At 44.3% G+C, this 10,574-nt stretch overlaps 1 protein-coding gene across 5 annotated transcripts; it reads left to right on the top strand.

The window, feature by feature from the left end:
- The first annotated feature begins 889 nt into the window (after positions 1-889).
- Positions 890-10,475, top strand: map3k14a (mitogen-activated protein kinase kinase kinase 14a). 5 transcript variants are annotated; one of them, XM_057014916.1, is made up of 16 exons: positions 890-964; positions 4,636-4,896; positions 4,973-5,051; positions 5,148-5,376; positions 5,590-5,967; positions 6,047-6,181; positions 6,257-6,386; positions 6,669-6,797; positions 7,800-7,904; positions 7,989-8,146; positions 8,231-8,381; positions 8,483-8,776; positions 8,860-8,969; positions 9,222-9,360; positions 9,440-9,540; positions 10,082-10,475. In XM_057014916.1, the coding sequence occupies exons 2-16, from the start codon at positions 4,650-4,652 to the stop codon at positions 10,241-10,243; spliced, it is 2,547 nt and encodes an 848-aa protein (XP_056870896.1). In that variant the 5' UTR covers positions 890-964; positions 4,636-4,649; the 3' UTR covers positions 10,244-10,475. The 5 variants fall into 5 exon arrangements, with proteins under 5 accessions (XP_056870896.1, XP_056870895.1, XP_056870897.1 ...); XM_057014915.1 differs by lacking the exon at positions 890-964 and adding an exon at positions 2,127-3,599; XM_057014917.1 differs by lacking the exon at positions 890-964 and adding an exon at positions 3,722-3,879.
- Positions 10,476-10,574: the final 99 nt, after the last annotated feature.

The following is a 10,574-nucleotide window of genomic DNA, read 5'->3' as shown; positions in this document are numbered from 1 at the left end:
CAACGACAAAGCCACCCTTGAGGATCTGTATTGTATTATTGTGGTGCTGTCTGTGCCTTTACTTTCGCAAATTATGAGTTATTTTACAAATTGTGTTGCACTAGAGGTATGTTTTATCATATACAATGCATGCATTGGCTTGACAGAACACGGATTATATGGGCAGTGTCAGGTTTAGACATGGATGCATAAGGTAGATTGTCTTTATTAGTGCAATGCAACAAGTGCAAGGAGTCAGTCTGGCTTCCCATCAGGACATCCTGAGCTAGATCTTCTCTTCTTTGAATGCAGTTGGAGGACAACATGCCAAATACTTGACAGGAGCAAATCCCGGTGGAACACACACGCACGCAGAAACACGCAACCCTCACATGAGTCCACAATAGGTATTAAACGTTTAGAAAAACAAAACAAGGAAAAGTCTGAAAAATAAGAACACTATCCAACAACAGGCAATTTACTAAAAAATATAATAGCACAATTATTATAATGTAATAATAAAAAATAATTATTAACTAAGGTTATACATCGTACTTTGTATAAGTACTGATGCCACACACACATGTAGATTCACGAGTAAACATAATAGCAATAAATAAACTGACTGATGAGAAAATAAAGAACACAAATAATAAAACAGTGGAAAGAAAAGTGTAACGCTGTTGTCGTTATAGGAGCGTTTCCTGAGCGCTCGAGACCGGAAAAAGGAAGTACAAATAATTCAGTTTCAAATTAAAGTTTGAAAGTCATATACAAAACAAGAGAATGTATATCTCACACCCAAAAGGCAAGCCATTAAAACGGATAGAGATAGAAGTGACATGGCCTTCTGACCGTGTCTTTGAGGCTGCATTTATGATCAGATCAAGTCATCGTAACCTTTATTCTGAAATTCCTTCGCAGATGTTCGCGGGTTGAAACTGCTGCGCTTGCCATCGGCCGACGCCTACCGACAGAAGTCACGGTAAGACACACTTCAACCTTTTAAACCTTCTATAAAGTCACCTCACCGGGGTTACGCTTTAGAACTACAACCAAAACAGCCGCTTTTGTGTTTGCCTTCCAATGTGTGTGTTTCTGCGTTGAAAGGGAGGCGGAAAGAATGTCAAAAACATGTCCGCTTCACGGAGTGAAATGTGGTCCGAAGGAAGTTATTGTTGAGTGCAGAGAAGACGCGCACGCACGGCAAAAGTGCAAAAATATTGCTAATGTAAGATTTGGGCGCTTACCATTATCACTATTTTATATTGGCACACTGCTTGATGACACTTTTAGCAGGATTAAATGTACCCAGAGGAAGACATTAAAGGTAGGCCCTTGTACTGTAACGTCTCTACAATTTTTTTTCCTCCACCATTTTTCTCAGGATCGCTTATTAAACATCATTGTGTGGTGTCATAACCAATGTTGTGCCAAACTTCTGCTTTATTACTTGTTTTTTAAGCTGTCATTGGATACCTCTATACGATAAGACAGTGGTAGAATTTATGTAACTAGAAAACTTAACTGAAAACAGATTTCCATTTCAGGTTTTAGATGTATTAAAGTGCAGAAACGTCATCATCGGGATTATTACTTATTCACATTGCTGTTTTTAGTTAAAATACCAATTAGCTCTTCACAGTCCCTCTAAGGGTTTCCACTATTTTCACACCATAAAAAATGGAGAGCTTTAATGTTATATAATTAGGAACAATTATACGGCTTATTGACACAGTGCGATAATGTTTGGCCATTTTAGTGTCTTGTGTCTTACATTAGACACCTTTGATGCCTACATATGCCAGATAATTGTTCAGATAAGTGTCTAAAATCTGCGACCTGCATCGTCTGCCAGCCTTTTTTAAAAAAAAAAAAACAACACAAATTTACTGTATAAACAGGATTATTGGGAGAATTTGAAGTGACACATATGTTCAGCAGTTTTTCATGCTTTTAGTTCAGCTGATCATAGGTTTAGATGCATCAATCCATTTTGTAATTTGTGATGATTTCTCTCACTAATTACAGCCATCTTATTAAAGCGTGCATGTTTTTGTTCATCTCTCTCTCTTAAGCTTTGCTTTGATCATTTCTAAACACTTCTATCCTAATCCAGATGTGGGCAGTGGAACGATCATTTTACACTCCCACGACATCCATGTGTAAACATCAAAAGCTGCGCGGAAACGCCAGAGACTGCAGAGAAACAGAAAACTCAGCTATTGATTTTTTTTTCTTTCCATGGTTTCAGCAGTGCTTGTTTACTTTTATGACACCTCTGTTTGTAGCCGATGGAGATGAAGTAATGGGAAAGGGAGCGTTAGTCCAAACACAGATATGTGGAATTAAACAGTGGTGAATAATGTGATGGCTTCACCATGCGTGCAGCTTTTCAACGTGTTAGCGGGCCTGGAAGGATTTCCTGAGCAGCAGCGGGAGGCTCTCTCCTTCAGGAATGCTCGGGCATGTGCCTTCTGAACACTTCAGGTTCAGTAACCCTTTTACTGTCCTGAGTAAGGGGTTTGGAATCTCGTTAATCTGTGTGGGTGTACGGCAGAATTTGGCTCACTATTGATATTTGGGGTTGAGACCTTAATAATCCTCTGTAACAGCTCATGGTGAGCCTGATCCCTGAGTCCTGTGCAGGGTTAGGTTAGGGTTAGGGTTACTGGGTTTCCTTGAATAACTCGCAACAACCCGGGTTTGGTTGAGTTTTCCCATGTATTATTAATGCCATATGAACGAAGAGCTGTAACGTCTGATAAAAAAGTAGATTTAAAAAACCCACAAATGTGAATGTACACAGTGTCCAACACATTCCAAACCTACAAATGTTAATACATGAAAAGCATCAACAGTAGTGAGACTCTTACGAATGACTCAAAACACAAATGAGCTTGATTACAGTAAATTATTAACATATTTCTTGTATAAGTCTGAACCTTTAAAGGACTTTGTTTCCTTTTAGATGTGGCTATGTTTTAAACAATCCCATACGTGTGTGAGACGTATAGAAGAACATAAGTTTAACGTTATATGATGTAAATCTTTGACATGACCAGTTTGGCTCAGAGCAACATTTGTAACTATCGCAGCATACAAAAGGTCACAGAACTGCAGAAACACCTCCATGATTTTATTTTACCCAATCAGGATTTATACAGAACAGTCATTGCTTTCTCTTTAACCCATTGATGTTAAGTAGAATTTCCCAGCTTTAATTTAAAAAAAAAAAAACCTCATTGAATAAAAGAGGGAATGAGCCAGGGCACAGGCACAGACCCCAGAACGCTCCTGTCCTGCCTCTGACAGGCTGCAGCTCACTGGTGTCTTCAGAAGAATGACCAACTGAATAACAAGGAAAAACCAACAAATCAGCTCTGTTGGATGGAGCTAAGGGAGGGCAGAATATGGGGAAGTGGAGTTGCATTTCCCATAAGTCAGCCCGCTCCTCCTGCTCCTCCTCCTGCTCCTCCTCCTGGCTGAGATCGAGCATCACGCAGAGGAGTGAGCTGAGTCGGTGCCGAGGATCAGATGGACAGGGACAAAAGCAGCACGTAGTTCTGCTAATGCCAGGCGTACAGAGAGAAAGCAGCAGTTGAGCCCAGCATCTGGTGGTATGTCTACGCCCTCCGCTTTACTCATCCACCATTGTTGTTGTGGTTGTGTGTGTGTGTTGCAGCTTTTGAAAGTGAATTTCCTTTCCACGTAAATTCATTGGGGTGTGGTGTCGCGCCATGCTCTCACAGCAGCGGTGCACCGTCGTGAGGAACTGACTTTCTGTGATCTTACTGCCGGTGAAGCCGTTTGCACGAAGGAACGGCTCAGCCGGACTCGGACGGCTTTCTCTCACAAGTTTAATTGACACCGATGCGATACGTTGTAGCTCCAGTTCCGGTATTTATTTTGCGCCTTTCTGCTTGAATTTAATAACCATGTCAAATGCTAATGCCACAGCTAGACATCGGTACTGTTGAGCTTATAGGCAGGAGCACATGTTTGATATCATTTAACCCCCGACGAGCCCTAATCCAGCCTGAACAACGGCTCGAAAAATTCAAATTCAAACTGGCTGTGTGTAATGTGATGGGGTTTACTTCCTCCTCTTGCATTTAATGTCACTGTTGCAACTGCCAAAACAAGGCAAGGGTTGAGTTTCCTGCCTGATCTGTTGACCGCAAACTTTCAGTCTGTCTCTGATCAACTGAGTCTCACAGTCCGGATTTAAGAAGCTACACAGCGATTTGAGAATGGATGGTAATGTAGCAAAACAGGTTAAACGTTTGAACAGATTTATTGTTTTGACGAGCAACTCTTTCAAACAGTACTTTTTATGTTCGACAATGAGGAATAAGAAGCTATTTGTTTTAGCTAATATAAACCTGACACTGTCCGTTAGTGCTTGTCAGATACTTCCTCAAGTTTGTCATGACAAATGCATGGTTTAATAACATGTTTATAACATTAGTCCACTTCACAATTTCCTGAAAGGCAGTTCCTCTAACATAGCCAGAAAGTTATTCGTCAACTATATTGACCTATTTACCATGTTTGTTTTAAGCCATCACGATATTCCCATTTCTGAAAAGTGGTGGGTGAGAAATTGGTTTGATGTGATGCTTATTTGTGGCATGCTGTGTTGTTTTCCCCCAGATCCAGCAGATGAAATGGCGGTGTGGCAAAGGATTTTTAACTCAACATCCCCATTCTCGGGGTCCACCCAGGATAAGTTGAAAGGGTCATGCCCATCATGCTCAGCTGACCAGGAGGCAGAGGAGGAGGAAGGGCAGGACAGCAAAATGGAATACGCAGCACATCTGAACCCTTTAATTAATAAGCTCTTGACTCATGGAACTGCAGAGCAAGTGGGAGAGATGCCACTGAAAACCTCAACCTTCATAGCCCAGGCTGAATGTAACTATTTCCCTTTTTTACTCAAGAGCAATCCACCTTTATGTGTCAATTGTACATTAATATTTGGTTTTCACAGGTGAATCACAGGACTCTCAAGCGATTTGTCCGTCCTATTTTAAGTCTTTTGTCGCCTCCCCTAACTGCTTCACCAGCAGGTATGACATCCCCCATCATCGAGTTCATTTAAAGATTTGGAAGAAAACGGTGTGTCTTTTTATGGAATATCCTTTAATCTCACGTGTTTGTCTCAGTCCTTCCTCAGAGCACAACAATGTGGCGTGTCCCACACCCGCCTCGGTCCACGAACTCAGCAGTTCGTCCGCAGAAATCACCCCACGCAAGAAGGCGAGGAGGAAACAGAAGCGTAAGGGGAGGAAAAAAGTGGAAAAGAAGAAGGAGAAGAAGAGGCAAAGACATCGGACCCCTTCAGGGGTTCCTGAACAGGAGAGTGGCTGCTCATTGGTCCAGGTGAGAGGACTGGTTAACCTCCATGTCACAATGTCACATTTGTGAACCGACTATCCAGCATTTAATCGGTTTGCTGTAGGAAAGTGTTGGCTTTTCCTGTTGGGTACGGACTCGTCAAATTCCAGAGCCTTGAATGCTCCTGGAGAGTCTGTTTATTATGACTGATTAACGGTGCAATGGCTAAACAGGTCTTCCATGCATCCTGCTTGTCACCTGTAGGTGGAGTCACGTCCAGACGATGGAAGGAACCTCGGTGTTTCTCATCGTGGCAGCGTTGAAAGCTCAGAAGAGCGAGTCAGAGGGCCTTCCTTCTATGAGCGCCACATCTACCCCACAGGATCCAGCTGTTCCCCCCTTGAGTGGGAGGTCTACAGTCCCATCTCCTCTGTGCATTCCTATAGACTGGACAGCGACTCGGACCACCTTAGCAGCGTGGGAGATTGTTCGCTGGCTCTTGCTGGTCTCAGGGGTTGTGTCAGTCAGTCGGAACCGTGCTACGCTGGGCCTTTTTTTAAAGAAGTAAAGAGAGATGAAAGAGAAGAGGAAGACGAGCGCTCAGGATCCGACTCCGTCATCAACGAAGGCATCATTTTTTACAACGAGGTATGTTCTCTTTCCCCTCCGCTCTGCTCTTTGGATCAAGGTGGTTTTGAAAACAAAGTCCTTATTCTTGTTCTATCAGAAAATCCAGCCAGTGGACTCCGAGTACAAGGAGGGGAGGGAGTACATTCTCTCTGAGTTCATCAAGGAAGGCTCCTATGGTGAAGTACACAGTGCTCAAGATGTCAACACAGGCTTCAAATTTGCTGTTAAAAAGGTAAAGCGGAATCTGTCGTCTCATCACTTCTTTGGTGACTCCCCTGTTTACCTCCACTGTTGCTCATCCTTGCAGATTGCCATGAAGAGGTTCAACAGTGAGGAGGTGGGTGCGTGGAGTACCCTCAGATCTCCTTGTGTGGCGGAACTCTTTGGAGTGGTCAGGGAGGGGCCCTACGTGTTACTTTTCATGGACCTTAAAGCTGGTAGGACTCGCTCATCTCTGCCTTTGAGTCACAGAGGCCTTTGATGCGTGCATTGTGCAGAAAGACTGCGATAAGGAAGACGTGATTATAAACACACAACTCCGTGATGGCATAAATGACTATGAATGCCCTTTTGGGTTGTTAAAATGGCATTTATCAAGGTGATCAGCGCTTGACGTTTCCATCCGTTTTTCTTTGTATTTTACACGCAGGAGATGTGTTGGTAAATGTCAAGACTGCACTGTACTTTCTGTCACGGTTTGACCTTGGCTGTTATTTCAGGCTCCCTCGGCCAGCTGATAATGCAGCGTGGCCGCCTGCCAGAGGACCTCGGCCTTCATTACCAGTTGCAAATCTTAACAGCACTGGAATACCTAGCAAAGAAAAAAGTGGTGCATCTTGACATTAAAGGTATGTTATACAAAGGGACATTTAATGTCATTTCTTTGTATTTACAGCAGTTAGACCTATAGTTGAATCCTACGTTAGTTGGGCTTCTAAGTCAAACTTGAAAAGAAAAGTGAAATACACACCCACTGCATCATGGGGCCACAAAAACAAACGATGAACAAATTCTGAGAGGCAAAACCAGCACTCAGCGGTTTCGAGACTGAAGAAACCCGAGTGAATTTAATGTATTATGTTTGTCGTCATTGGTCCCTTAACTGTCAACCAGTGACCGGCGTGGATATTAGGAAAAAGGAATTTCACTTGTGATGTTTACGCACATCGACCAGCACAACCGGTCCTGTTAATCCTTCACTTGTTGTGGTGCCGAGTGGAAAATAAAGCAACAGAGAACGCCAGTTTCTAATTAAATCTCATCTCATTGCGTGCCCCCGTGCAGCTGTTGTGCGCAGCACAAGTATCATAGATACTGGTTTAATCCTTGGCACCTGTGTTGTGAAACCAGACTACTGCAGAGGAAACGATTGGCTGGGAATTTCCCACCGTGTGACTCACCGCTGCTCTTCGCAGAAGGCGCATGTGCGCAGAATCAAGAGGAAAAGAAAGAACGACCGAGAGGGAGAGCGAAACAGGAGGGGGATGGGAAGATGATCAGGAAGCACGGGGGAGAGAGAGGGATCCTGTGTCCACAGGAATCAGATGATAATAATTACATGGAAAGAATTTGTGAAACAAAATTTAAAAAAAAGAGAAGCAGAAGCGAGGAGAGAGAAATTGACAAATAAACAGGATGGGGCTGTTGAAGCTCAGGCGCCACCTGGTGTTTCTGACGGATCCACCAACGCGAGCGTGTTTGTCTCTTCATTTAAAGTCTGGTCATTAATGAACTCCATCTTCTTTTTGTTGTCTTAAGACAGACAAATTCCCTGATTCTACTTGTATTATTAACAATTCAATCTCAACTTAATCAGCCATGACGATAAACTTATTGACTCTTTCTTACAGCTGACAATGTGTTGTTGTCGGAGGATGGTCGAGACGCCTGTCTGTGTGACTTTGGACATGCAGAGAGACTTGATAATGGGGGACAGAGCCTGAGTGGGTCTAAAGGTAAATATATTTTAGGCCTTAAAGCAATTTTAGAGGAAGCAGTTGTTCAGAACTGAGGCTTTAAATGGTGTTTTTTCATACCAGACCTGAAGGGTTCGGAGACCCACATGGCCCCTGAGATAGTTAAAGGTGAGCCCCGCGGAGCCAAAGCAGATGTGTGGAGCAGCTGCTGTATGTTTCTGCACATGCTCAGTGGATGTCAACCCTGGACACGCTACTACAGTTGTCGACTCTACCTGAAGGTACCCATCAGTGCGATCAGGCACTCGCGCCACCCCGTCGCCTTGTAGACGTCTAACCTCAACATTACATCTCTGTGATTACAGATTGCCAGTGATCCCCCCCCTCTGAGAGAGATCCCACCTAACTGTAGCCATCTGACCTTTGAGGTTCTGAAGGCAGGACTTCAGAAAGATCCGGCTAAGAGAGCTTCAGCGTCTAGCCTCAAAGAGAAAACTGCACGAGCTCTGGAAGGAGGTACCTTTGTGGCGGTAGCTGCCACTAGTTTCTGATGCGTTCTGTCACTTATCTTAACCGGATTTCTGCTACACTCACGTTCAACCTTTGCTTGATCGCAGTGGGAGGACTGGTCAGCCCGGTGAAGGGGCCCTATGCCGAGCCCTTGTATTTTCCAGACAAACCTCCTGACGCTGTGCCACTAAACACGAGCTGTTGTGAGGAGGAGGAGGACCATAAATATGCCACGGTAACCACAGCAAAGAAGGCAAAGAAGCTCGGCGAGGACAATGAGGGGAAGGCTGAATCCAAACACTGCCCAATGGTCCATCCCATAATGCTAATGTCAGAGCCAGGCCACAAGAAAAACGACCTCAGCGGTGTTCCCGAACTTGAGCTGAGTAAACTGGAGCACGGTGAGGATCCACACAGTGTCCCGCTGTCTTCTTCTCTTCTTCCTGATTCAACCCTGCTGATTGTTCCTCGTGCACGTTTGCAGATTTCTACCTGGATAGTTTGTCTCAGCTTCACCCTGCTGAGATGCAGGAGCAACTTTTGTCTTGCCTCAGCAGCGAGCCGTATTCCAACTTTGAACCATGGGAAAAAAAGGTAACTCACAGGGGTTTTATTCCGTTTACTTGGGTGAAGTCGTGGGAGACATTCATGGGGGACAAACTGCAGTAAAGCAGCGTCGTAATATTCACTCGGGTTAATAAAAGCAGATGTGAGATTCGAATAAAATCAGTCATAAAACTCTGCAAACAGTCCCAGATGAGTTCTAATAGTCTGAAGACTTGTTTTGATCTTCCGCTCTTCCCTTACAATTTCTGACAAACCCGTACATGTTGTGTTTTGCTGAAGGACTCTGGCCGTTGGTCCCTCAGCCCAGCAGAGGACTTCAGCTCTGGTGTCTTCTCCTACAGCAGTCAGCCAGATGTGCAGGTTTTCAGTCTCGATCTGCTAAACCAAGCGCAGCAGCCCCCGCCGTGCTGTTTGGAAGGTTCGATGAAGCTTTAAAATGACGCAGTGAAGGCAGAAGTCGGTATAGCATTTGGCTTTAGAACTTCCTCTCTTTTTAGGGGTGGACGTCTGCATCAGAGACTTCACCGGACAGAGCATCCGGATCAGGGAGGCACGTCGGGTAAAGGTCGGCCACATAGCCACTGGAATCAGTGACCAGGTGAGACCTAGCAGATTGGAAGTGATCTGTTTTCAAGTGTAACTACACCCCAAGGAAAACCAAGGCTGGAATTTCAAAAATGGAATTGATTATGGGTGGGGCTCAAGGAGCAGCTAAAATACGACCAACAACACTTAAGCTAGCTCAAGAGTTGACTATGAGTGACTCTGACAGTACTAGTAGCACCAACACGTTTGCCACAGGAAGGGGGTCATTTATCATGACCACGGTGGTCCAGAACCGTACTAAATTTGAGCCAGGCAGCAGTCGGCGCTGCGATCGACAGGTGCCTGTTTTTATAGGAGGGGCGGGGCCAACAGCGGCGGTTCGTGACGTATCCGGCCTCCACCTCAGCCCTCTAGTGGGTTAACCACTAGAGGGCAGTCAAGGCAAAATACGCCACATTGAAATGCTTTGACTCAAATGTCTAGAGTCGGACCAGAATCAATCAACACAACTCGTACCCAAATCCACGCAGAAAAGGCTGGTTTATTGTAAATGTCACATTTTGGACAGTGTTTTATGTTCTTTTTTTTTTTAGATTTCAGAGAGGGTGTTCACCCTGGAAATGCCACAGGGCCAGCATGTTGCTCATGATGAGGAAGTGCACGAGTCTGGGCTTGAGCTCTGCTGCGTTGCGGCTCCAGACTACAGCTCTGCTTGGAGGTGGAGGATCAGAGACGGGCTGCTGGAGACCAGATAAAGACTGCGCCTGTTCTCTCAATGCTTTTGTGCCTTTCTAATCTTGTACATGCACCCCTATTTCCTGTTGTCCTAATGTTTGAGGATGCCTTAATGCAGGGTCAAGTCTTTTCAGCACTTTTCAGCATAATTCATTTTATTTTGGGCGAGAAAAAAAATGCTTTATTGCTTTTTGTTTGTAAAATTTGCATGTGACTTATTGCACAAATATTAAACAATACCTGCAGCCTTAACACTTTGACACAAACAACTTCTGATTTATTATGAACCTTTAACACCATATTAGTTCATTGCCAAGGAACGACTGATGAAATACATTCCCCCCTCTCTGA

This window comes from Takifugu flavidus, chromosome 18 (genome assembly GCF_003711565.1).
Source record: "Takifugu flavidus isolate HTHZ2018 chromosome 18, ASM371156v2, whole genome shotgun sequence".
NCBI classification, from domain to species: domain Eukaryota; kingdom Metazoa; phylum Chordata; class Actinopteri; order Tetraodontiformes; family Tetraodontidae; genus Takifugu; species Takifugu flavidus.
Note: the sequence above shows the minus strand (reverse complement) of the source record. Positions and strands in the feature narration are given on the sequence as shown.